The 25,251-nt window shown below is 47.9% G+C and overlaps 3 protein-coding genes across 4 annotated transcripts; 2 read left to right on the top strand and 1 right to left on the bottom strand.

Annotated features, from left to right (window-relative positions):
* Nucleotides 1–5,032, top strand: prokr1a (prokineticin receptor 1a). Its single transcript, XM_063477360.1, has 2 exons — nt 1–413; nt 4,333–5,032. Exons 1-2 carry the CDS (start codon nt 1–3, stop codon nt 5,030–5,032), a joined length of 1,113 nt encoding a protein of 370 aa, XP_063333430.1.
* A 9,275-nt stretch (nt 5,033–14,307) lies between these two features.
* aplf (aprataxin and PNKP like factor) lies at nt 14,308–21,728 on the bottom strand. Of its 2 annotated transcripts, none has more exons than XM_063477099.1 (10): nt 21,439–21,728; nt 20,463–20,534; nt 20,028–20,191; nt 19,540–19,693; nt 18,965–19,094; nt 18,714–18,880; nt 18,381–18,628; nt 17,914–18,021; nt 15,946–15,992; nt 14,308–15,801 (listed from the first exon to the last, which is right to left on the bottom strand). In XM_063477099.1, the coding sequence occupies exons 1-10, from the start codon at nt 21,529–21,531 to the stop codon at nt 15,596–15,598; spliced, it is 1,389 nt and encodes a 462-aa protein (XP_063333169.1). In that variant the 5' UTR covers nt 21,532–21,728; the 3' UTR covers nt 14,308–15,595. The 2 variants fall into 2 exon arrangements, with proteins under 2 accessions (XP_063333169.1, XP_063333170.1); XM_063477100.1 differs by having other exon boundaries at nt 14,308–15,786.
* Nucleotides 21,729–22,186: 458 nt separating this feature from the next.
* Nucleotides 22,187–24,792, top strand: LOC134629626 (F-box only protein 48). Its single transcript, XM_063477126.1, has 3 exons — nt 22,187–22,241; nt 23,214–23,542; nt 24,396–24,792. Exons 2-3 carry the CDS (start codon nt 23,240–23,242, stop codon nt 24,555–24,557), a joined length of 465 nt encoding a protein of 154 aa, XP_063333196.1. The 5' UTR covers nt 22,187–22,241; nt 23,214–23,239; the 3' UTR covers nt 24,558–24,792.
* The last annotated feature ends 459 nt before the right edge of the window (nt 24,793–25,251 follow it).

The following is a 25,251-nucleotide window of genomic DNA, read 5'->3' as shown; positions in this document are numbered from 1 at the left end:
ATGTGCACCTCGACCAACAGCAGCTCAGCGCTGGTGGGCGTCTTCCCAGATTACGGGATTTCCCCAGATGAGATCCTGGACACCACGCAGGGGCGGGCCTTCTTCGTGGCCACCATAGTCATTGGCGTGGTGCTGGTGGGCATCATGCTGGTGTGCGGCGTGGGGAACTGCCTCTTCATCACCAGCCTCGCCCGCTACAAGCAGCTCAGAAACCTGACCAACCTGCTCATCGCCAACCTAGCTGTGTCGGACGTGCTGGTGGCGGCGATCTGCTGTCCCTTCTTGCTAGACTACTACGTGGTGAAGCAGCTGTCGTGGGAGCACGGCCTGCTGCTCTGCGCCTCCACCAACTACCTGCGCACCGTCTCGCTCTACGTGTCCACCAACGCTCTCCTGGCCATCGCCGTGGACAGGTGGGTTCACCTCCGGGAACACAAGCAAACAACACAGAGCCTCTGTTTGTGCTTCGGTTGGTTTGGTGTGTAAATGTTCCGTGTGAGAACATCCTGGGTAACGGCCGTTCAGTTTATAATATTGCTGAATCTCTGCCACAGCATCAGCACTTAGTGCTGCCCCTCAGTGGGCTTCCAGAAGCTGCCCAATCAGAGGAAAACTGACTTACCCAGAGGGAGGTCTGAGAGTAGGAGGAGCTAAAAAAGTAGTGAGAGGCTCCGTAAAGGCCAGGATAAATGTTTTATTACAGAATAGAAGTATGGAACGGAAAAGTCCACTCCTCTTTGAAATGATTGGTAATTATTGCTGATGTTCATGGTTTGGTCCTCTGAAACAACCATCAGGATCCTACTAGGATGGACGTCCTTACAGGCGATCCATTTAAATCTTAAATATTCACTTTGTGCCTGAAAGATAGACGAGGTCAGTACGACATCACTCGGTGATGAAGATCAGAGCGTCTGGAGTCCTTCTGCTCCTTTCTGACTCTAACAGGATCAAAACCTCCAACATGAGCATCATGCTTCATCCAATCAGACGTCAGAGGAGAGGCTACACTGTAAAACATGACTGGTAAACATTACAGTAATACTGCAGAAGTTTGCAGGAAAAATATAGAATCAATACAATATTGCAGTAGTATAAATGCAGTAATATCCTGTCATTTATTTGCAGTAACAGTACTGCAAATTCAATTACTGCACAGTTACTGTAGATTTTACTGTTTTTCTTGCAGCGTGGGCAGCATGCAGCCCACCGTGATCTTAAGTGGGCCGGACAAGTGAAGCTCATTGCACGTTAATTATTAAACATGAAGGTTTTGTTGATTTACTGACAACTCATTAGTATCTGTAAAAACTGCCACATCTTCTTAAGCTGACCAGTTGGGCCGTATTTGAGTTTTGCCGGGCCGATTCTGGGCCCTGGGCCTTACGTTTGACATCCCTGTGGGAATGCTGCTTCTTTTAAACGATCATCAGCCCGCCCTGGGGTGGGATCCTTGTAATCTCAGATTAACCTTCAGAGGTTTTCTCCATTAATGCTTCCTGTCACGTGACCTCAGGTGTGCTTGAGCCGAAGTATGAATGATGTTTGAGTCAGGCTAAGAAACCAGATAAGCACGCGAAACGTGTGAGTCGAAGCGTGTGGCGGCAGCAGCGAGGCCGGTGATGATGTGCAGGGTCCTGATGGCGGCTCCACATCAAGTACATTCCAGAGCGGACCAGCTGACAGACGCGGTTTACATTCTGCTTCAACAAAAGCAGCTCCCGTGTTTCTGAGTGAAACCGGTCAGCTCGCGCTCCGAGGCCGGCGGTCCTCCACGCGTCCTTCATCACGCCTGGCTGACGGCTGTTAGTGTTTCCAGAGAGCTTCTGTGTATCTGGGGACAACAAAGTGGTTCCACTTTCCTCGTTATCCTGAGAGCGAACACATCCAAACATCTGGCAGCGTGTCAGACCGACTCCCTCTCAGGGTACAAACACTTCTGCAGCTGATAACAACACAATCCATTAAATCCAACAAACACGACTGCTGCTGCGCTTACATCAAAGCTCAGCTCCTCTGAAACTGCAAACACAGTCTTACATCAACAGAAACACCAGAACCCCCGAGAGGGGACATCCTAAAAAACTAAAGCTCCATTCAACGAATCTGTTCCATTCAAGCAGAAATACCAACAAAGAAATGTGTCCACAGATTTTAGAGGCGGAAACGGAGCTCTGACAAAACGATGACAGCACTGAAAAACAACAGAAAGATCTCTGACGTGTCCTCACAGTCCCAGGTTAAAACGTCCCGTGTCCAGATGGTGCCGTCAGTACGTAACCACCACAAAAACAGTCTTACTTTGTAAAAGAGCAAAACCTCCAAAGGGAACAGGATAAAAAGCCAAATCAGAGGGCCTGAGAGGGCCTGATAGGACCTGAGAGGGCCTGAGAGGGCCTGATAGGACCTGAGAGGGCCTGAGAGGGCCTGAGAGGGCCTGATAGGACCTGAGAGGGCCTGAGAGGGCCTGAGAGGGCCTGAGAGGACCTGAGAGGGCCTGATAGGACCTGAGAGGGCCTGAGAGGGCCTGAGAGGGCCTGAGAGGGCCTGATAGGACCTGAGAGGGCCTGAGAGGGCCTGAGAGGGCCTGATAGGACCTGAGAGGGCCTGAGAGGGCCTGAGAGGGCCTGAGAGGACCTGAGAGGGCCTGATAGGACCTGAGAGGGCCTGAGAGGGCCTGAGAGGGCCTGATAGGACCTGAGAGGGCCTGAGAGGGCCTGATAGGACCTGAGAGGGCCTGAGAGGGCCTGAGAGGGCCTGATAGGACCTGAGAGGGCCTGAGAGGGCCTGAGAGGGCCTGAGAGGACCTGAGAGGGCCTGATAGGACCTGAGAGGGCCTGAGAGGGCCTGAGAGGGCCTGAGAGGACCTGAGAGGGCCTGAGAGGGCCTGAGAGGGCCTGATAGGACCTGATAGGACCTGAGAGGGCCTGAGAGGGCCTGATAGGACCTGAGAGGGCCTGAGAGGGCCTGAGAGGGCCTGATAGGACCTGATAGGACCTGAGAGGGCCTGAGAGGGCCTGAGAGGGCCTGAGAGGGCCTGATAGGACCTGAGAGGGCCTGAGAGGGCCTGAGAGGGCCTGATAGGACCTGAGAGGGCCTGAGAGGGCCTGATAGGACCTGAGAGGGCCTGAGAGCGCCTGAGAGGACCTGAGAGGGCCTGAGAGGGCCTGAGAGGACCTGAGAGGGCCTGAGAGGGCCTGAGAGGGCCTGATAGGACCTGAGAGGGCCTGATAGGACCTGATAGGACCTGAGAGGGCCTGAGAGGGCCTGATAGGACCTGAGAGGGCCTGAGAGGGCCTGAGAGGGCCTGATAGGACCTGAGAGGGCCTGAGAGGACCTGAGAGGCCCTGATAGGACCTGAGAGGGCCTGATAGGACCTGATAGGACCTGAGAGGGCCTGAGAGGGCCTGATAGGACCTGAGAGGGCCTGATAGGACCTGAGAGGGCCTGAGAGGGCCCGGCACTTTGGTCTGAGACAGGCTCATCGTCCAGCTGCAAGTCCTTCTGGGTCAAAGTAAGACCAACGTGAGATTAATGCAGCGCTGCTATTTAACTGATGATGTGCTGATACTCACAGCCGGACCTTTAGACTGTGATTCATTAAAAATCACAACATTAAAAAATCAGATGATTATGATTCAGCTGATTTAGAAAACGTTGACTATATTCTGTTTGTTATGTTGATTTCATCCCACTGATGTTTGTATTTGTTTATAGTGATTTATGCCAACATTAAGGTATGAAGTTATGAAGGAGATATTAATAATAACAAATCATACATGTCTGTGGCACACATGAGCAAAGGTAAGCCTTTCAGCACACTCTCTCCCCCGGTGGTCAAAGTTAAAAGCACATTTTGGAGACTATAAGGCGCACTTAAAATCCTTTATTTTCTCACAAATCGACAGTGCGCCTAATAATCCGGTGCGCCTTATGTATGAATTCTGGTTGTGTTTACTGACCTCGAACTGATTTTATGTGGTTAGGGACAAATGCAATCGCATGGCAGGATGCTGTAAACGGACCAAACTTCAGTCAGGAGAACAACTGAGATAATCCATCCACAATAGAAGGTTAGTCATTCATATACTGCAACAACATGGGAATAGAGCAGCTGTGATAGAATACAGCATTAATGAATGAGTGGAGTAAAGTTTGACTCTGTTTTGTTTCGCTTAATGAGCCTTATGGTCCGAAAAATACGGTAACTAAAAATTTATATTATTAAAGCTTCAGAAACCAAAAGGTTTCCGTGTTTTAGAAGCAGTCCGTGTGAAGAGCGCGAAAGCCGGCCCTCCTCCACCTGAGCCAGTTTCCCGTCTGTGTCTGCAGGTACATGGCGATCCTGCACCCGCTGAGGCCTCGTATGAAGCACCAGACGGCGTGCTGCGTGATCCTGACAATCTGGCTCGTCCCCATCTTCATCTCCATCCCGTCTGCCTACATGGCCTCAGAGACGACGTACCCACATGTGGACGGTTGCCCCGATAAGACCTTCTGCGCTCAGATCTGGCCCGTGGACCAGCAGGTTTACTACCGCTCTTACTTCCTCCTCGTCTTCGCTCTGGAGTTCGTGGGCCCCGTGTCTGTCATGGCCTTCTGCTACACCCACATCTCCAGAGAGCTGTGGTTTAAAAATGTTCCAGGTTTTCAGACGGTACAGATCCGCAAGAGACTGCAGAAGCGCAGGAGGACCGTGGTGGTGCTGATTCTGGTCCTGGTGGCCTACATCCTGTGCTGGGCGCCGTATTACGGCTTCACCCTGCTGCGGGACTTTTACCCCACCCTTATCTCCACGGACAAGAACTCCCTGGTGGCCTTCTACATCATCGAGTGCATCGCCATGAGCAACGGGATCATCAACACCCTGTGCTTTGTGAGCGTCCGAAACAGCAGGAAGCAGCTGAATAAGTCCATCAAGTTCCCTCTGAGGCTGGTGAGCTTCGTGGCCACCAAGTGGCTGGATGAAGCTGAGCCGCGGACATCCTCCCTCCGGGTGACGGAGGAGGTGGAGGGTGGTCGGCTGAGGTAGAGCTCAAGCCTTTTAGGAGAGACAGGAGGGTAAAAATAAGATAAAGAGCTGATTTGAGCTCCTGATGTTTGAACACTGGCTGACCTGACACTCTTACCAAGAGTCCAGCACAGGAACCAAGAACATCTGGAGGAACTCAGGAACTAAACCTGCAGCTACGCTTACTTCTTCTTCTATGACAGCAGCAGGTCTCAGAAAGTCTCAAAGGACCAGGAACTGATCGGATAAATGCTGGCTCGAACGCAGGAGCTGGAATGTACAAACATCCGGTAAACCGGCTGCTCGCAGAGACTCAGAGCTGAAGTGAGGAGCGAGGCTGTGAGGTGTTTGCTCAGCAGAACTGTGGCTGCTGCCGAGTGCGACGCTGCATCGTCCATGGAGAGACTTGATCCCGTTTTTGTCGTTTCCAGCTGTTTGTATCTTATGTGGATGAAAACCTTGTTATTATTTATAACACTGAGGCCAGAGACCTGTTTAAACTGGATTGCATTATTAGGGGCGTGGCCTCTCTGACTGACAGGTGGCTGTAGCTGCTAGCTTCAGCTGAACTGGACCTCTGCACCATGTTTGTGATGTTGGAGCCTTAAGGAGCATTTTAATGACATCATGTGACCAATAACATGGCTGCTGTGTGGGTAATTGTGGGAAGTTGCTAACTAGCATTAGCTGCAAAGTTATCTAGATATGGTCACCGTGGCAACAGCTACGAAGCTCAAAGTGAGTCTTCAGGAAGACGTGTCGACCACCCCTCACAGTGTTCAGGGGCCTCAGTGACATAATCAGAGTTTGGTGTGAGCTCCTCCTCACACCAGCAGTTTGGAAGGAGTCTAGCACATCTCCTCCTGCCTCTTCTTCTCCTGTGGATTTCAGCCCGACTCCCCGACGTGCTCCTGCTGTTCAAAATAAAACTGTTTGTAATGCAGCAGGCTGTGTGCGCACGCACGATTCTCCGCTCATATTCATGTCAAATAAAGATGCATTTTTAAGCTTGTAATGAAGGAGGAGAGGTGAGAGCTGGAGTGGTGCGTGCTGGTGTTCGTGCAGCTTTCAGAGGCTGTTTTGTACCTCGGTGTGCTCTCTGCGTGGGCTCGTTTGATCTTTAGACCGAACTTCGCCTCCTGAGGCTCATCACTTCAGCCTCCGCCATCGTTTCCACCCTCATTAGTGCCGATCAGCACACAGCGAAGACCCCGTCACACAGCTCTGTGAAGCCGGTCTCTTATTTATGTTCACGCAGCAGCTTCAGACGCACAGAATCAAAGTCAGCCAGCGTCCTCTGTAGCAGCATCGAGTGAGTTTATACTGAAATCAATACTGCCTGTTCTTCCTCACATCACAGGGTTTCTGACCTTTCTTTGGTGTGTGTGTGCAGCGCTGCATATTTGTAATGCTGCTGTTGTATAATCTGCTTAGCAACGATGAACGCGAACCTGAAGAGAACAATGACTCGTTACAGTCCCTCCCTGCTGATTTGCATTGTGTGCCCATGTTAGGGTTCACTCACATGGTTGTGTTTTAATATTCATTGCGTTGCAAATAAAAAGTGACTGAAATGGACGAAGCAAACAGGTACAGCTCTGTGAAAACTAACGGCCTCTCTGAGCTAAGTCCAGTTTCACTGCCAGGCCTGGTTTAAGTCCAGACTTTGAGCCAATCAGAGGTGGAGCTGCTGGTTCCTGCATGGTTCCCTGAGTCACAGCAGAGCAGCCCAGACGGTCACACGCCCTCCACCGTGTCTGCTGCTGCTGGATGTTCTCTGGATGAAACGCTGTTAGTCTGATGCAGATGTGACTCAAAGCTTCCAGAAAGTTCAGCTTCTGTCTCGTCAGCCCTCAAAATATTATCCTCCAGATGTTTGTTGGCAGATGTGCGACGGGACTTTGTGATCTTCTTGGTCAGCGGTGGTTTCTGCTTGGACTCTCCCATCTTTGCCCCGCCTCTTTCTTATTGTTGACCTCTGACCTTATCTGAGCCAGGTGAGTCTGCAGGTCTGCAGATGTTAATCTGGGCTCTTCTGTGACCTCCACAGCCTTAGAAATGTCTCTGTAACCCTCTCAGGCTGATGATGTCACCGACTTTGTTTGTCTTACACGGCGATGTCAGTTATCACAAACAGCTGATTGCAGTTCTTGCTGCCAACGATGACACAACCAGTTATTAAGTTTAAGAGGCAACGACATCACAGGGCAGCGAGGTTTGGAAAGCTCTTGTTCCCCTAATAAACTAAATCATGGTGTAAAAACTGCATTTTGTGTTTATTCTTTGTGAGATATTATAAAGAGCAGAGATGTTTCAGGCTCACCGACGCAGTGAGGAGCTTCTCTGTTCTTAAACTGAGTCTGAAGTCATATCCTGATGTTTTTTCCCTCAAACTGTCCTCATCAAACAAAGAAAAACAGACCCAGTGTTGAGGTCAGTCTGAATACACTCAGTGACCAAATGTTTCCATCGATGATTTTCTTTCATGCCCAAGACAAAGCCAGGATTCATCGGCTCAGACTGGACATCACATTCCCCACAGCCGACTCCCAGCATCAGTACTGGTGCCTGTGTATAAGCTCAGTGAAGGCGCGCTGTCATCACAGCTGAGCAAATACTTGCTTTCTGTGCGTTAGACTACGATCATTAAAAGAAACCAAAAACTGTCATAAAAACTAGGGATGCACCGATACCGTTACCGGTATCTGGTATCGGCCTCGATACCACATTTTCTAAAGTACTCGTACTCGTTAAAAGTCCCCCGATACCGGGGACCGATACCACGGTCTGAGAAATGTCTATGTTTGAGCGGCGTGTAAGGGGTTAATCACAGGCGCCGAGTGCCCGCCTCCAGGCCCCGGCTGCAGCTCAGAGTGGGGAGAAGGCGAGGCGAGACATGTCAGCCGTGTGGAACTATTTCAAAGTGAATGAAGACGACAAAACAAAGGCGGACTGCAAATTGTGCTCAGCAGAAGTCGAGTCTACGGTAGTGCAACGTCTACGGTGTCTGTAGACCATTACGGCTTTTCATTGGCCCGGAGTCTACGCTGAGCGTAGACACTGTAGACTCGGGCCAATAGGAGCGCCGAAACCCACTGTAGACGACCAATCGTCTGGTCGACGGAAGTTGCGTCACCAAAACAACAACAACACGAAGCGGAAGAGCGAAGAAGCCGGCAAGTCCGATATTCATTTTTAATGGAAACTGGCATTTCTTCTATGTTTACGTGAAGTTACAGACTCTGGATTTAGCGGAAATTACACGACGCTGAATGGCGCATTTAAGCCTTTTTCTTTGTGGTAAATGTTAGCCGCGCGCTAGCTGACATCTAATGTATTACGCCCATTTCTAGTCTTTTCAGTGGCTACAACTGATGATCGCGACATTAGCAATTCATTTTGTAAATCCAGATGCCCGTGCACCTCGTCGGCAGGCCTGGTGAGAAGTGTGGTCTTCACCAAACCTGCACACAGCAGCTGCTCAGCCGAGCCGCTGCCTTCACTCACGCACGGAGGGTATCCACGCGCCTTCAAGTCAACATGGTGCTTTCCGTGGCTCGTTACAAACGATCTGAGATATATGAAGTAGTAATTGTATTTAATATCATACTAGGCAGATTTACCGCACTGCCATTTACTACACATTTACCCGTGTTTGGCTATTGTCAGTACATCTCGCTCGTTGTAAACTTTCTTTAAGTATGTGTAACATTCACAATGATATTGTTGATGGTAACTTGTATGATTCCAGCATACCTGATAGGAACTTTTGACTTTTTGTAGTTCAGTTCACTGATTGACTATCCTGCAGTGCTGTTTTCCTGTATTCCTGTTTCATCCACTTTAATAAAGTGTCCTGTGTTACAGTAACAGTGAGTTGTGGATTTACTTAATCAATGCCTAAGTTGGGCTTTAATCTGCCTTGGACATGTAGACACAACTCTGTAGAAACACATAACAGACCTGAACCAAAGAAGCAATGTGTACAAGCAGGCAAAGACAAGTTTTGGAAGTATTTGTACAACATATGCCTCCACAACAACTTCAGTGTATCCTGGAATTGTTTAGTAAACACTAACAGAGCTATTATCTGTTATGTGAGTCAAATTTCCCCAGAATAGTCTTGGTTGACATCAGGTGACTGTGAAAGCCATGGTGTGTGATCACGCCTTTTTCATAATCAACTACTCAGTCTATTTGTCACGGGACAAACATAATCTCTCCTAGCAAGTTTGTACTGATTTTACAACTCTTTTACCTTTGACAGGTGAACCCTAACATGGCAGCAAAGTGCAACAATGTCTCCCTGTGTAGGGGTCAAGAGTTCAGGGCATGCCTTTAATTTCTTGCCTGTCTGTAAATGACAGTGTCATGGCATGAATAATTCTTCAGATTTTACCAGTAGAAAAGTAAAACAATTACATCGTCTCATCAGGAGAACCTAAAAGACTCCTCTTATGGCTCGGCTTTGCACATAATAATCACAGAAGAAAAGAAAGGAATTGATTTTCAATTGCGCTTAATTTCAGGGGACTTTCCAACCTGTTGGTTCAAAAGAGCCAAAAGAAAATCCTCATTGATGTTGGAGTTAAAACTAGATGCTTTTATTGGAATATACACTGATAAAGCTTACTGTCCTGTCATTGTAAACCAGTCAAAATACATAAATAACACATTGTGATCATGCTGAAGACCACAGACAGCAGCCCAGGCGTCAGGTGGGATAAAGGAGCTGGAAACATCACCTGACAAAGAAAAAAGACAACAGACTGAATGAAAGAAAGAAGGCTTCTTCATTGCACATTTTTAACCAATCACAAGTCTCTTCTTTCACTCTAGACTTTTGACCAATCACCGATCAGGATCAATTGCACTACTGTACTGTGCATCCCCTTGTCCAGAGGAGGCTCAAAAGGTAGCGCATTTAACACAAGCAATTTAATCAAGCACCTAAAATCCCAACACGACAAGGAGTACAAAGAGTTTACCCACGCTTCTAAACCAACACAACCCACGCTGCAGCAAACTCTTGCAAGACGAGAGAAAATGAAAATGTCCAGAGACAATCCACGTGCTGTGAAAATAACACAGGCAATTATCGAGTACATTGCCCTGAGTGACCAGCCACTCTCGGAGGTAGAAAATGTTGGATTCCTGCGTCTCCTCCATGTTCTGGAGCCCAGATATGATGTCCCAAGCCGCCACTACATGACTGACACGGAGCTGCCTAAACTACACGAGTCCGTGAAAAAACATATCCACAGCCTACTGCAAGCCTCCTCTGCGTTTAGTTTCACCACGGATATTTGGACAAGCAGTGTTAGCCCCGTGCCGCTAATTAGCCTAACCTCCCAGTGGATAGACGAGTTTCACGCCGCAACGAGCCATATTACATGCCTAACAATTCCGCGGCTCGCACACCAGCCAGGCTATAGCGCATGTGTTTGAGGAAATGCTCCAGACATAAAACATCAGTACATGTTGTGCTTCGTGACAATGCCAAAAACATGATTAAAGCCATGAATGACGCAGGGCTCCCAAGTCTGCCGTGTGTCGCGCACACGCTCCAACTGGCTGTTCACGAGGGCTTATAGAGATTGACAGACCACGTGACTTTCGCGCATTGCATGCCGGAAACCCGTGGCAAAACAATCAAAGTACCGCATCAAATGCAAGCATTTGCAGCACCACAAAACGTTCATTCGCCGGTTTCAATACCTTCTTGCTTTTTCTTTGCCCCCCAAAAGAGGAATGTACAAAACGAAGGAGAACAATGCCGGACCGTACAAAGACAGACTCGACGAAAAGGCAACGAGAAGGTACGAGGAAAAAATCAAAGGAGTGAAAGGGTCAGACCCTTACGAGCACACAGAGTGGACAAAAGACGTCAGCATGCTGCCCAACTTTCACCACGATCATATTTATAATTATACGGTTCTTGGAGTGAGTGCATACACTCATGAAGTTTTTAGTAACTTCAGGTCACTGCAACAAGCCCAGGTACAGTTTACCGACGGATGGGTACAGGACCTTGAAATGCACCGTGCAGAACGAAAGACCATCGTACGTATCGTAAGTTTACCAGTCTCACAAATCGTCTTCATAAATACACATTCGTTAACCGTTTATTAATATAACCTTTGAGCTCAACGGTAATTAATTAGTAGTGGAAATAATTTCTGGTACGCATTACAGAAATGTAGCAGTGACAATAATATTGTATGCTGTAACCGTACTGGGCAATTAGTGATACAAAAAACTGTTTTATCCTGTGAATAAAAGTATATGTTTTTGTCAATGTACCATGGTAATAACAGAAGCGAAACGCAATATTCTGTCAGTACAATTCACTATTTATGCACAATAAACAAAGGAGCATAGCGCGACAATTTCTGTTCAGCGCCAGACTTGCTTGTAACCTATATCACCAATTATGTTATGAAAAATGACGTATTAACTACTACAAAACACTGACCTTTGTGGGAATGCTTGGAGCATTCTGGAGTGTTCTGGGACGTTATATTTGGTCTTTGAATGGCTGCAATCCAGGACATCTGTCGGCTCTTTTTTACTTCGGAAACATGGCTTGAACAATTTCTCTTCAACGACGTAATCCGATAACAACCGATCTCTTTACCCGTCGGCTTCCCGTGGCTGTCATGCGACCGGCTATTGCAATTAACAATGCAACAGCTTCTTGCCATTTTTTGTGTTTCTTTTTATCGCTGTGTAACTGAGTTCAATTGAAAGCCTGCTTGCGCTAGTACCTCTTGCCACGGATACCCACAATCCTTTGCGGTTTTACCCCTCAATGACGTCACATTTTCAATCTCTATTAGCACAGAGCAGTGGGGCGGAAAATAGTTGGGCATTTTAAACATTCCGCCTTAGCCTACTCCCGCCTCGAGGACATTCAGGGACAGCTCAACCAGCCAATAAAGAGACTGCAGCAGGACGTACAGACGCGCTGGAACAGCACGTATTACATGCTCCAGTCCCTCATAGAGCAAAAGCGAGTGCTGGGGGTGTATGTGTCCGAGCATGAACTCCCTGACTATCTCACCGCTCACCAGTGGGCTCTTATGGAGACGACTGTTGCCGTCCTCGCCCTCTTTGAGGAACTAAAACTAAAAAGGTGAGCAGCTACGACGCACTAGCCTCTGATGTCATCCGAGCTGTGACTGTGCTAGTGAGACTTCTAAACAGAGAAACAGACGAACAAATTTAAAATTAAATTTTGTTTTTTTATAATTATTTATTCTGTAATATGTTGCATACAACATGCTTTTCATTTTAAATAAATGTTCTTAATTCCAAACTAGTCCCTTGTTGTTTGTTAAATTATATGACCAGTGGCGGTCCTAGCCTGTTTGGTGCCCCGGGCGAACACGCCCTCTGCCCCCCCCCCCCCCCACACACACACACACACGCACACACACATATATGACCCTATATATGAAGAGAGAGAGAGTATGCATAGTATGCAAACGGCTACCAAACAGACATCATAATTCGTCATACAATGGGAACAGGACAAATCAACAATTGACACTGACTAATTAATATTATATTATTGTATATATTGTTTGGAGTTTAGTCTCTTACTGTTACTATTTTTACCATTTCTTCTTGGAGGAACTGTAACCCACATAATTTCCTTAGGGATTAAGAAAGTATTCTGATTCTTAATGTTTTAGGATACATGACCTGCCATTATCCAATGACACATCTGCTTACCTGTATCTTTTGCTCGTTTCTCCTTGTAGGAGCCATAATTAAATGTATTGAATTTTAATGATCACTGGGTTTTCATTTGTTTGGTTGCTATGGTGATGTGTAACGGGAGTCACGTGGGTGCTAGCGGTGACATTAAGAGGGCGTTGTCAGTCTGTCTTTCACTGGTTTGATTTTGACAGAGAGGAGGGCTGGGTAGCCGTAGTTTTTGTTGACCGCAGCACAACGAGTTTCCCCTTGTTGCATTAGAGCTGTGATGTTTTAAGAGTTTGAATCGCGAGCCGATCACATTGCTCTGTAAACTTTTCAAGCACTTTATTAAACAAGCAAGCAATTCCACCTCTCGCATTATTGCGTACAGTTGACAGCGCGTCAGGCAAATAGGCAGGCTCCATCCCCGGCCTCTAGCGACTGTGGAAGTCGCTACACTCCTCTTCTTTTCTTTTTTCTTAAACTTTAAAAAAGGGGTTGTGTGTGAGACTTTAAATCAACAAAATATAAAATATACATTTTAAATTGTTATTGATCCCTTTACCCCTGGTCCTAAAGTGTATATTTATTTTCTTACTCTTCTTATATTTATTGTTTGTTTACTTGCACTGCTGTAACTGGAGCCTCGTCGTCTCGTCTCTCTATATACTGGACTGTATGTAGCGGAGATGACAATAAAGTTTACTTTGACTTCAGCAGCGAGCAGGCGCACCGAGGGCTCTCGCGCTCACTTTTCGCGTATAGAATTTCGAAAAAACATCGGTGCAAATTATAAGTCTGTATCATGATGTCTGCTGTTTTCGTGTTGTTGGTTTGTTTTTATTTTGTTTTATTTTGCAAGTTGGTTATTAGATGCTGCTCCAGCCACCCAGAGAATCCCCCGCCGCCCCGCCCTCTCCTCCCTGTGCCGCAAGCGGCAGGCGCACCTCGCAAACGGAGGGCGCCCTTACTCCCAGCAAATGGGCGATAGAAAACCGATCGGTGCCTATGCCATTCCCAATATGCGCTGGCTGATGTCGGGGCAGCATGAGTACGAGCAATTTATTTATTTTTTTGCCGATGCCCGTGATGCCGCCCCCCACCACGATGCCGCCCCGGGCAACCGCCCGTGTCGCCCGTATCTAAAACCGCTACTGTATATGACTAAAGCTGTTACCTGTAAATTTAAATCATGTTTTTATTAAGTACTCGGTATCGGCGAGTACTGAAATGCAAGTACTCGTACTCGTTTTCCAAAAAGTGGTATCGGTGCATCCCTAATAAAAACACATTTTTGTTCTGTCAGATTAACAAAGAACATTTAGAGAGTTTTTCCATCACAGAGACCCTCCCCCCAGGATGATACCTGCACAGGTGACCAACGGGCTGTCATTGCCTGCAAAACACTCCACAGCTCTGCGGGTCAGCCAAACATCAGGGCGAGCTGAGCTTCCTAATCAGTCAAATGGACTTCCTGTCGCAGCTGTGACAGGAAGTGCTGCTGGCAGGTTGAAGTTCTGCCGCCTTGGTCGCAGATCAGCATCGTAGGAATGAAGAAAGGAGACGCCGCTTTGTTTTTGATGTATTTAATAGAAAAACAGTCCAAGAATCAGTGAGCTGATAAACACGGTTTACGTTCCTCTCTGAGCGACTCACCTGCGTCTGCGGCACAGACTCTATTTACAAAAATAAAAGCAGCTCAGAGAGCGCCACGGCTCAGCTGTCAGGTCGCTGCTTGGACCCCCTGTGGAGGACGCCGTCTCTGAGTAGAAAACACGATTTCTTACCAGAATTAATCACTCTCTTCATTTTAAAGCTGCTTCAAAATAAAACTGAGCCGCGTCCACTTTGGACGACTTCAGATCGACTTCTCACAGGTGACTTTACAGGTAAACTCGGGGAAATCCAGAACTTAAACGGGCTTTTATTTTAGTGTTACTTATTTTAATGTTTGGTGGGCCTCACACGTGCTCCACCCCCACAGCCAGAAATAATCCCTTTCACATTAAAAGTCCTGCAGCACTTCTTTTACTGGAAGAAGACACCCGCTGTGTTTTTTCAGATATATGAAGACTTTTTCACAATAAAATGAAAACAATGAGACTTATTTTGAAAAAGTGCAAACGACTGTTACTTCCTCTGTTTTTCACATTAAAAGCAAAACATAGCCATATATTTGAAAGCCTAAATATGAGTTTTACTCTGAAAAAACCTGGATGTACCTCAGCACTAATCACAAGTAGAGCAAACTGAAACATGATGGCAGAAATAATAGTTTTACGTTTTAATCCACGTGTTTCTCCTCGGTTGTGCTCCTGATTGATGCAATCCAAGTTTGACAGGCTGCAAGACTTTTAATTTGAAAAAACACCTGGATGTTCCTCACCACAGCAAAGAAGAAAATGGAAATACAACAAAAAAATGTAAATATGTTTTTTCCTTGTTATCTCACTCCTTTATTCACAAAGACTTCCTGATGTTATTTCCACATTAAAAGGCTGTAAAGGGAAGACTTTGAGACTTTTAATGTGAAACAACACGAGGGCGTGTTTTATCCAACATCACGAGTACCATAAAGTAAAAACAAAAGGAAACAGAAAGCAGAAATCATGTGTTCATACTCGTTTCTTCTTTGCTGAATATTAACAGATGTTTTTCACATTAAAAGCCTCTCTACAAAAGGCTGCCGAACCTTTAATGTGAAAAACCACACAGGTATGGTTTAAAATCAATCAGGACACAAAGCTGAAAGAACAACCTCTCATACTGTCTCTAATGCAGATGGACCGAGTTTGATATTTTCGTTTGTAGAGGATGATGTCATCAAACACGGCGTTCTGGTCTGGTGAGCCCTCAGCGAGGGGCGGGGCAGGTTTCCGCCTACTTCCTCCTCTTCAGGAAGGCCGTAGCCTCTCTCTGCAGGCCTTTGATGTCCTCCTTACCGCTGTCTGAGTCAGGAGGGACGTAGTCCGAGTCATCGCCCGCGTCCTCGCTGTCGTCATCAATGAAGCTGTCCTCGTACTCGTCCTCGTCCTCTTCGTCAGCGGGAGTCTTTTTGGCGACGTGGCGAGCTGTGGGGGGATTTACTGCGAGTGAGTCAGAGCATGAAGTGGCCGAGATTTAGTTTCTGTTTCTAATTTTCAGACCCTTTTATTTATCACCTGTTGTTATTTACTTCCACCTGTACGACACAAATGTGTGTGTGTGTGTGTGTCCGTCCATGAGCGTACCTGGTTTCTTTGTGTGTTTGTATTCCTTCCTGTGCAGGGGGTTTTTCCTGCAGAGGAAACAAAGTTCACGTCAGAATAAAGTCGTTACCGTCACGCTGGAGTGATGCAGGTCAGACGATGTTTCCCTGTGTGTGTGTCCCTGTGTGTGTGTCCCTGTGTGTGTGTCCCTGTGTGTGTGTGTCCCTGTGTGTGTGTGTCCCTGTGTGTGTGTGTGTGTGTGTGTGTCCCTGTGTGTGTGTCCCTGTGTGTGTGTGTCCCTGTGTGTGTGTGTGTGTGTGTGTGTCCCTGTGTGTGTGTCCCTGTGTGTGTGTCCCTGTGTGTGTGTGTCCCTGTGTGTGTGTCCCTGTGTGTGTGTGTCCCTGTGTGTGTGTCCCTGTGTGTGTGTGTGTGTCCCTGTGTGTGTGTCCCTGTGTGTGTGTGTGTGTCCCTGTGTGTGTGTCCCTGTGTGTGTGTGTCCCTGTGTGTGTGTGTCCCTGTGTGTGTGTGTGTGTCCCTGTGTGTGTGTCCCTGTGTGTGTGTCCCTGTGTGTGTGTGTCCCTGTGTGTGTGTGTGTGTCCCTGTGTGTGTCCCTGTGTGTGTGTGTCCCTGTGTGTGTCCCTGTGTGTGTGTGTGTCCCTGTGTGTGTCCCTGTGTGTGTCCCTGTGTGTGTGTGTGTCCCTGTGTGTGTCACTGTGTGTGTGTCCCTGTGTGTGTCCCTGTGTGTGTGTCCCTGTGTGTGTGTGTCCCTGTGTGTGTGTCCCTGTGTGTGTGTGTGTGTGTCCCTGTGTCCCTGTGTGTGTGTGTGTGTGTGTGTGTGTCCCTGTGTCCCTGTGTGTGTGTGTGTGTGTGTCCCTGTGTGTGTGTCCCTGTGTGTGTGTGTGTGTCCCTGTGTCCCTGTGTGTGTGTCCCTGTGTCCCTGTGTGTGTGTCCCTGTGTGTGTGTGTGTGTGTGTGTGTCCCTGTGTGTGTGTGTGTCCCTGTGTGTGTGTCCCTGTGTGTGTGTGTGTGTGTCCCTGTGTGTGTCCCTGTGTGGGTGTGTGTGTCCCTGTGTGTGTGTGTCCCTGTGTGTGTGTGTGTGTCCCTGTGTGTGTCCCTGTGTGTGTGTGTGTCCCTGTGTGTGTGTGTGTCCCTGTGTGTGTCCCTGTGTGTGTGTGTGTCCCTGTGTGTGTGTGTGTGTCCCTGTGTGTGTGTGTGTCCCTGTGTGTGTGTCCCTGTGTGTGTGTGTGTCCCTGTGTGTGTGTGTGTGTGTGTCCCTGTGTGTGTGTGTCCCTGTGTGTGTGTCCCTGTGTGTGTGTGTCCCTGTGTGTGTGTGTGTCCCTGTGTGTGTGTGTGTGTCCCTGTGTGTGTGTGTGTGTGTGTGTGTCCCTGTGTGTGTGTGTGTGTCCCTGTGTGTCCCTGTGTGTGTGTGTGTCCCTGTGTGTGTGTGTGTGTGTCCCTGTGTGTGTGTGTCCCTGTGTGTGTGTGTGTCCCTGCGTGTGTGTGTGTGTGTCCCTGTGTGTGTGTGTGTGTCCCTGCGTGTGTGTGTGTGTGTCCCTGTGTGTGTGTGTGTGTCCCTGTGTGTGTCCCTGTGTGTGTCCCTGTGTGTGTGTGTGTGTCCCTGTGTGTGTGTGTCCCTGTGTGTGTCCCTGTGTGTGTGTGTCCCTGTGTGTGTGTGTCCCTGTGTGTGTGTGTGTGTGTGTGTGTGTGTGTGTGTGTCCGTGTGTGTGTCCTTTGTAGCGACCCTCAGTTTTTACAGAAACGTTCGTTTACAGTTTTTCTGTCATGAAAAGCACTAAAATGAAAACCTAAATGAAATAAAGTCAATAAAACGAAGTGAAGATAAAACAGAAAAAGTATAAAATCAGTAACTTTGTGTTTTCTGACAGGAACAATGTGCTGCAGTCAGTTATTAAGTAACTAAACCCTGATGTGTGATCACTCTGAGGCTCCTGAAACAGATCCAGCTGTTTGTCAGCAGCTGCAGAGCCTCGGCCGTCGGCTCAGCTCTAACCTGTAGCAGTCGCTGCCGTAGGGACACTCGGGTTTGTCCTCCTCCTCCTCCTCCTCGTAGTCTGTGTCTCCAGGGTGACTGCAGTCCTGGAAATGAAGTGGGTTCTTCCTGGAAAACACAAGCAGGGAGGAAATGAAGGGTCTGAAGCCCACCTGTGCAGGGCGGTCACCTGCAGCTGTTTGCTATGCAGCCTGCACCACAGCGTGGGCTGGGACCAGCTGTTGGAGTCACTGCAGTGAGGACAGCTGGTCCTTGTTTCAAAGATTTTTCTAAAAGTGAAATCTGAAGGACTAATCTGAGGCAGCGAGCGGCGTCTGTGAGATGGTGAAGGGGCGGGGCTACGAGAGGCTCTCGACTCGCTTCATCGGCTCAAGTACTCTTCAGCTCGTCTTCAGAGGGAAACGAGACATCAAAGCAAAAGCTCTCAGAATAAATTCAGCCTGTGACTCCGCGTTTCAGTGTCGTACCTGTAGCAGGCCTTCCCGTACGGACACGGCGTTCTGACACGGGCTTTGGAGGGGGCGGGGCCAGACTGGGCGTCTCCGTTCGACCCGGCAGGCTCGGCTCGTTTAGACGTCCTGTTGTTTTCAGACATCTTGCCCTCCTTCTCAGACTCATTTGCTTTGTCCTCCGCTTCCGCCTTCATGGTGAAGCTGTCGTTCTCGCCGCTGTCCTCAGACTTGTTCGGTTTAGCCGGACGGTGGGCGGCGGCCTCCTGAAAGCCAGAGGACATATTAGTCTCTTAGGTCAGGAGGCGGAGTTTAAACCTGGAAACAGAAACTCTGCTCAACAGGTCTCACCTCAGGTTGTTCTTCGTCATCACTCAGTTTTCTCCTCTTCCTCGGCCTCTCCTCCTCCTTCCTTGTGAACTCCGCCTCCTCAGGTGAGGAGGTTGTTGCGGGCGTGGCTTGTGCGACAGCTGCTCGTTTAGTGGCAGGTGACGGCGCTGCAGGTCGGCAGGTCCGAACTAAACAGACATTTTCAAACAAATAACAGGATCAGAAAGGGCGCCCCCTACAGGCAGAGGGAACACAGGACGGGTCTTTGTTACCTGTCGGGGTGGAGGACGGAGTCTTTGCAGCAGGTACAGCCGCCAGCATCCATGCAGGTAAAACTCTTCTCCTGGTCACCGACGGAGCGGCGCCTTGCTGATCGTCTTTCACCGATCCTGCCGAGTCTCCCTGAAAGAAACGCAATGAGACGACTTCACTGATTGGCTGCTCACTTTCACACTGCCATCCACTGAGCCACTGACACACCCACTGTGGGATCAAACATGTGAAGCCGCCTGCTGTGGCGCCCCCTGGTGAACGAGGGAGGAGCTGCTGTCAACCAAAGTTTCCTTTATTATTACAGTAATTCCTGTTCTGATGATGATTATTTCTGCCAGTGTTTGTTGTACTTGTTGATCTGTTTGTTTGTGTCATAACTTTATTTATAAACTTAGTTTTTTTTTTTTACAACAAACTATTCTAAAGTTTCATGTTTCTGTCACATCACATTAACCCTGCACTCTGAAAAGCACCTCCTTGGTTAAATATTCACACTTGCTGATGTCACTCTTAGGCCCCGCCCCCTGAGGAGTCCTTCTCCAGCAGCTTCTCGTCTCTGAAAAGTTCAGCCTACCTTGAACGGTCTCTCGGCCTCCTCGTCTTCCTCCTGAGCTGCTGACGGCGGCGGCTCCTCCTGGTTCAGTCTGGCAGCTGGACGTAGATCCACAGCTGGATCAGGAGGAACAGGAAGTGTCTCTTCTTCTTCTTCTTCTGACATCTGGCTGTTCCTGTGGGGAGCGACACTGATGCAGATAAATGTGAACTTCTGTGAGACCTTAACGCTGCGAGCTGGAAGCTCAGCGTGAATTTTAACTGAGCTGATCGGCATCAACTTTGATGTCAGCTTCAAAGAGCACGACGGCTCAGAGACAAAAACGTAAACCTACGCTGTGCCTAATGTTCTGACCGAGCGTTTAACCCCGCGTGGCACGGCCCGCACAGATAAAAGAGCTCTCGTTACCTGAGAGCAGCCTCCACCTTCATTACTCAGCGAGACGGTTCGAGTCTTTGTCTCGACCGACATCAGGACAGAAAGGAGCGTTTTTCAGACGTCAGAAGTACCTGGGCGTGCGCTCGTCTCCGCCCACTGACACCACCTCGTAGATGAACCGACCCGGCAGCAGAGAGAAGAAGTCTCCGTGACGAAGGACGTGCCAGGAACCTTTCTGCAGAGGTCGAGGGTCATCGGTGGGGGTCGACTGAATGAAGCACGGGTTCAGGTGTGTCTGAGGACCGAAACAGCAGGAGGTTAAACCGAAACTCAAACAACAACAACACTAATAATAATAATAATATGAATAATAATGGAATTAAAAACAAAATCTGCCAAAGCAACAGGGACCAAGGCTGAATTTAAAGCAAAGCGGACATTTCTATGATATGAAACAACCACACTTCTATATTTATTATAATGTTGAATAATAAAATGATTATGTAATAAAGCTAATGTAATAAGAAACAAAATCTAAACCTAAACAGGAGGAAGGACGGACGTACGGCTTTGAGGCGCAGCTCTCCGCTCAGGTTCTCCAGCAGCCCGTGGTGTCTGGAGACTCGCTTATCACTGATCTGAGACGGGAAACAAGGCAGCGTTTACAGACGTCTCCAGCTGTTCCTTTCACAGTATTACTCTGAATAAATCAGACTCAAGCTCAGCCATGATGACTGAAGGGAAGCAAACCAGGTCTCAGAACAAAGACAGAAAAACAAGAGAGGGAAAAGCTGCAACAAAGCCACGCCCACATGACGGATCATTTCACTGTGATGATGCTAAGCTGCTGTAACAGAGTCCACGAACACAAACGTGCAGCTGGAACACAATCACACACACGCTGCTGTCTCTGACGGGTCAGATCAAACATGTTTACAACTTTTTCTTCGGTGGACTTTAGTTTCATTTTTTTTTTAAAAGTTGTTGTGTTTTTTAAACAGGAACAGGTCAAATTTTACACCCTCGACAAATTATACAGACATGATGGGTGGCTCAAGACTTTTGCACAGTGGCGAGTTGTAGCCTTATAAAGCAAGGGTGGGGTTTAGATCTCACCCTGGGTGAACACACCTGGATCAGATGATTAGTTCATCTGGAGGCCATTTATATGAATGCATGAAGGACACCTCTAAACCTCGAGGCTTTGCATTCCCCACCCCTGTTTTAAAGGATACACCTGAGCAGCATCCTGTTGCTTCCTATTGCATTTTAAGGAACTGGCAGGAGGACGGAGGAGGGTCAAAGTTCAAGGTGTTAGCTTATGAAGCCCCGCCCTCTCTGCGTCAGCAGATCAGTGATCCACCTGATCATGTCTGGTCACTTTGTTATTGATTAGTTATGAGGTTTAAATCATGTTTTTAAGTGAAGCTAAGCTTCCCTGGATTTATCACGCGATCAAAGATCACGTGCTGCTGTAACGAGCAGAAGTCTATAAATGATCCGCGGTCATGTTTTCAGACTGAAGAGGAGAGGAGGACTCACTCCCAGTAACGGGCCCCGGCCCAACACCGTCTCTCCGGGTGGCAGGTGGACCGGATCCCCGCCGTCCACCGGGACCAGGTCGAAGCCAGACATCGGCTCAGCGGAGCGGACGGAGGCAGCTGCACCCCGCTGGAGGAACGTGGAGGAAAACGGAGAGCAGCGCCACGCTTCGACAGTTCAAAAGGTTTCAGATTAAAAGCAGCTTCTCGGACTGTGGAGGGGAACCGGACCGAGCAGCAGCACCGACACAACTTCAGCTCAGCAACACCGTTCAAAACTTCCGGGACGGAGCGGAGCGTGCGCACTGGGTCTCTGACCTCACTCACCGAACTCCGCCCAGAATCTCCCTGATCTTTTATTAATCTTCCTTAAAAATAAACCTAACCTTGCCTGTGCTAACCACCCTGTGTATGCAGATGAAATTAATCTGTAAAAACAAAACATTTATCTCTTCTGCCGAAATGCTTTTAATATGACAGCGTTGTTGCACGTGAGCGGAAGATATCGATGAAAAATACAAACAAACGTAAAAAAAAGTTCCATATTTTCCATATATTTGAAGAATCGGCAGATTAATGAATGGAATGTGGTAGGGACTGCTTTAAAACTGCAGAGTAAGAAATTACAGTTTAATTTTATAATTAGAAAATCATATATTCAACTGTTGTCAAATTTAAATTAACGGACGTTTATGCCTTGCACGCATGCGCCAAAAATCAAAATATGATGACGTAGCGTACGTTTGTAAACATCCGTTAGGACATTTAAACCGTGTGAGCTGTCTGTCAGAGACCTCGCGGAAGGTAAGACACCGGTTTTCTCTCGCGCGCTGCCGCCTTCTTATCACACACACCGGGACACGTGCACGGTCTGTTTCCCGGTTAAAGTCGGTGTTCGGTCTGAAAGCGGAAGCGGCCGGTGGAGTTTTTCATGAACTATTAGCTGTTAGCTGTTAGCAGGGGCGGAGGCGAGTCGTCGGGTTGAAGCATTAAAATCAGCTTTTGTTAGCGAAAATCAGACCGTCGGCCAAAACTAGAACTAAGTCCTCTGCAGAGCCACACAGGACGGAAATAACGGGGATATTTATCACGTCTGTCTTTGAAGACAGACACAGGAAGCAGTTTGTGTTTGGGTGACGTCTCCAGGCCGGGTCCGTGGGGACCCCACTGTTCATGTTTCTCTTTCGGTTTGACGTGGGAGCTTTTCACCTTCTCGTCTCGCCTCTCTGCTCGGAGTCTTTCTGGTTCATCTATATCCCACAGTCCTTTGTGTCCTTGTTTCAAAACTTTTCGCTTTTTTCTGCTTATTTTGTGTGAAATCTTCATTATTTAGCAGCTGATCTTCTCCTTACAGGCGCTTTGCTTCGTCTCTCTGAGGTCTTTTTCTTTCTTTTCTCGTTAATTTCAGTGATTTTGTCTCTTTTTTCATCTCACAGGCTCATCTTGAACCTTTCTGTCTCTTTCTGGGTGTTTCGGGATATTTTCTTCTCTTTCTCAGCTGATTCCCCCCCCTCTCTCTCTCTCGATTCTTTATTTATGTCTTTGTGATGTAATTTTTTTACTCTATTTAAAAAACAAAAAAACAAAACTGCATTTTATTTCGCATTTCCTGCCTCTGTACTTTGAAACATGTCGGTGCTTTGATGAAGAATCTCAGGCTTCACTGTGATTTGTCTTCATCCTTAACTTGTCCTCCACAGTGTGAGTTAAAAGTCTGAGGTCTTTACGTGGAATCTGTGACTCATTTCTCCATCGTTGTCGGCTCTCTTTCCTCAGGCTCTTCCACCCAGTCCGACTCTATTATGCAGCATGTGTGTGGGAGGACTCCACCAGTGTTTTTTCTCTGTGAAGGAAGCCCCGCCCTGACGGCAGCCGAAGGCACAGCCCCACCTCGCAACTTTGCCGAGACGCTGCCGACAGAAATGAGCGTGAGGATCTTTGGCGAGCTGGATGCGGCGAGCCTGTGCAGCGCGGCGAGGACCTGCAGGCTGTGGCATCAGATCATCGAGCAGAGCGAGCAGCTGTGGAGGAAGCAGTGCCTGATGGTCCGAGCCATCTGCCAGAGGGAGGTCGACAGCGACCGGAGACACGGCCTCTCCTGGAAGGTTCCTAACATATTATGTCATTAAACTTAGAAAACATCTCAGATTGTTCTGAAACTTTTCCAGGTTAATGATCCGCTTCAAACAGGAATTACACTCATTTCAGGTCCTGCTGTCATTAGTCAAAAAGGGATGAAGCTCAGAGGTTTTAAACATTTTCCCATCAATGTTTTTCTGAGGGATCTGATGCTGATGAAGGTCCTGTGACCTGTGTCTCCAGGATTTCGTATCAGCTGAGTTGATTTATGCACATTAAATCCTGAATATTCCAAAAAGCATCACAAACTTGGGATGCAGTTTTTACAGAAACTTTCTATAAAGTCTGGTTTGGTCCACGGTGTCACACCTGTGGAACGTCACGCTGAAGACATGTTGTTGTTTTCTTTTCATATTCAAGCTTTAAGTCCCTCAAAATATATTGTTGGAAAAATGTCTAAGAACACCTCGCCCTTTGTTTGAGCTGAAATTTTGAATAATTTCCCCAAAGAATTGGATCCCTGGCCTGGAATAGTGACAGAGTCAGCTGGGAATTATTTTGATGGGATGAAGCAGCTCTGTCAGAGCCATCAGCTTTCTTCTGATTGGGCTTCTGCTGGAAGGTTGCTGAGGGGCAGAACCTGTGGCTGTAGCAGATGTTCCAGCTGTTCTCACTGAAGTGTTGGATATACTCATAACATTACAACTGTTAGTAACGCCTGTGAAACAGAGCGGAGTGAAGACTTGTCCACATGTCAGACGTCTCACGCTGCAGCCATTTATTTTAATGTCATTATTAAAAACTGCTTTTAGTCCAGCTTATGAAACCAGCGTCACCCAGAAACAGCAGAACTGTTTTCTGACCGTTTCCTGTCCTCAGGTGATCCTGGTGAGGAACTACATCCGCAGCCTTGTGAAGAAAGACTGGCTGATTGGACGGTTCAGCCACGTGAGGTCGGCAGACGAGCTGAGCGGCAGGAAGCTGACGCCGCTGGACGCGGAGACCTGGGGCGAGATCCTGCAGGCCGAGCTGGATCGATGACGGCGTTCCGGTTTTATCAAAGCACCTCGAGCACTTCTGATTTTTAACTCTAATATATTCCCTCTGCAGTTTGTGTTTCACGGGAAACGCAAACTTTTGTACATATTTTTAAAATTTTTATAGAAAAAAATCACAGAGAAACAAAGTGAAACTTTTTTTTTTTTTAATTTGAGCCTTTTTGTTTTGGGTTCGTGTAAATATGACGATGACACAATAAACCATCTTTGTGAGGTTCTGCTGACTCGGTTCTTTTTAATGACCCATCACAGCTTCTCCCATCAAGCAAACACGCAGCACGCCACACAGACTCACATATCACTCTGTGATATCTTTGTGTGACAGTCTGTGATTTCAAAGCAGCAGAAATATAATAATAATGCATTGGATTTTATATAGCGCTTTTCACGCTCACATTCACATACTGGTGGAGGCAAGCTACGGTTGTAGCCACAGCTGCCCTCGGGCAGACTGACAGAAGCGAGGCTGCCATATCGCGCCATCGGCCCCTCTGGCCAACACCAGTAGGCGGTAGGGTAGAGTGTCTTGCCCAAGGACACAACGACCAGGACAGAGGCCGGGGATCGAACCGGCGACCTTCCGGTTACAGGTGCCCTTCCCAACCCCCTGAGCCACGGTCGCCCCGTATATAAAAACGTCATGCACACCTGCAGCTTACAGACAGCGGGAACTCAAG

This window comes from Pelmatolapia mariae, linkage group LG6 (genome assembly GCF_036321145.2).
Source record: "Pelmatolapia mariae isolate MD_Pm_ZW linkage group LG6, Pm_UMD_F_2, whole genome shotgun sequence".
Classification (NCBI taxonomy): domain Eukaryota; kingdom Metazoa; phylum Chordata; class Actinopteri; order Cichliformes; family Cichlidae; genus Pelmatolapia; species Pelmatolapia mariae.
This window is presented reverse-complemented; position numbering and strand designations above follow the sequence as displayed.

What these genes read in the sequence shown, in the direction of transcription:
- prokr1a (XM_063477360.1), top strand. Translation starts at nt 1, where the DNA reads ATGTGCACCTCGACCAACAGCAGCTCAGCGCTGGTGGGCGTCTTCCCA. An exon ending in CTGGCCATCGCCGTGGACAG is followed by an intron (nt 414 to 4,332) that starts GTGGGTTCACCT and finishes CTGTGTCTGCAG; the next exon opens with GTACATGGCGATCCTGCACC.
- aplf (XM_063477099.1), bottom strand. Translation starts at nt 21,531, where the DNA reads ATGTCTGGCTTCGACCTGGTCCCGGTGGACGGCGGGGATCCGGTCCAC. An exon ending in GAGAGCTGCGCCTCAAAGCC is followed by an intron (nt 20,192 to 20,462) that starts GTACGTCCGTCC and finishes TTCGGTCCTCAG; the next exon opens with ACACACCTGAACCCGTGCTT. An exon ending in TCCGTCCTCCACCCCGACAG is followed by an intron (nt 18,881 to 18,964) that starts GTAACAAAGACC and finishes ATGTCTGTTTAG; the next exon opens with TTCGGACCTGCCGACCTGCA.
- LOC134629626 (XM_063477126.1), top strand. Translation starts at nt 23,240, where the DNA reads ATGCAGCATGTGTGTGGGAGGACTCCACCAGTGTTTTTTCTCTGTGAA. An exon ending in GACACGGCCTCTCCTGGAAG is followed by an intron (nt 23,543 to 24,395) that starts GTTCCTAACATA and finishes TCCTGTCCTCAG; the next exon opens with GTGATCCTGGTGAGGAACTA.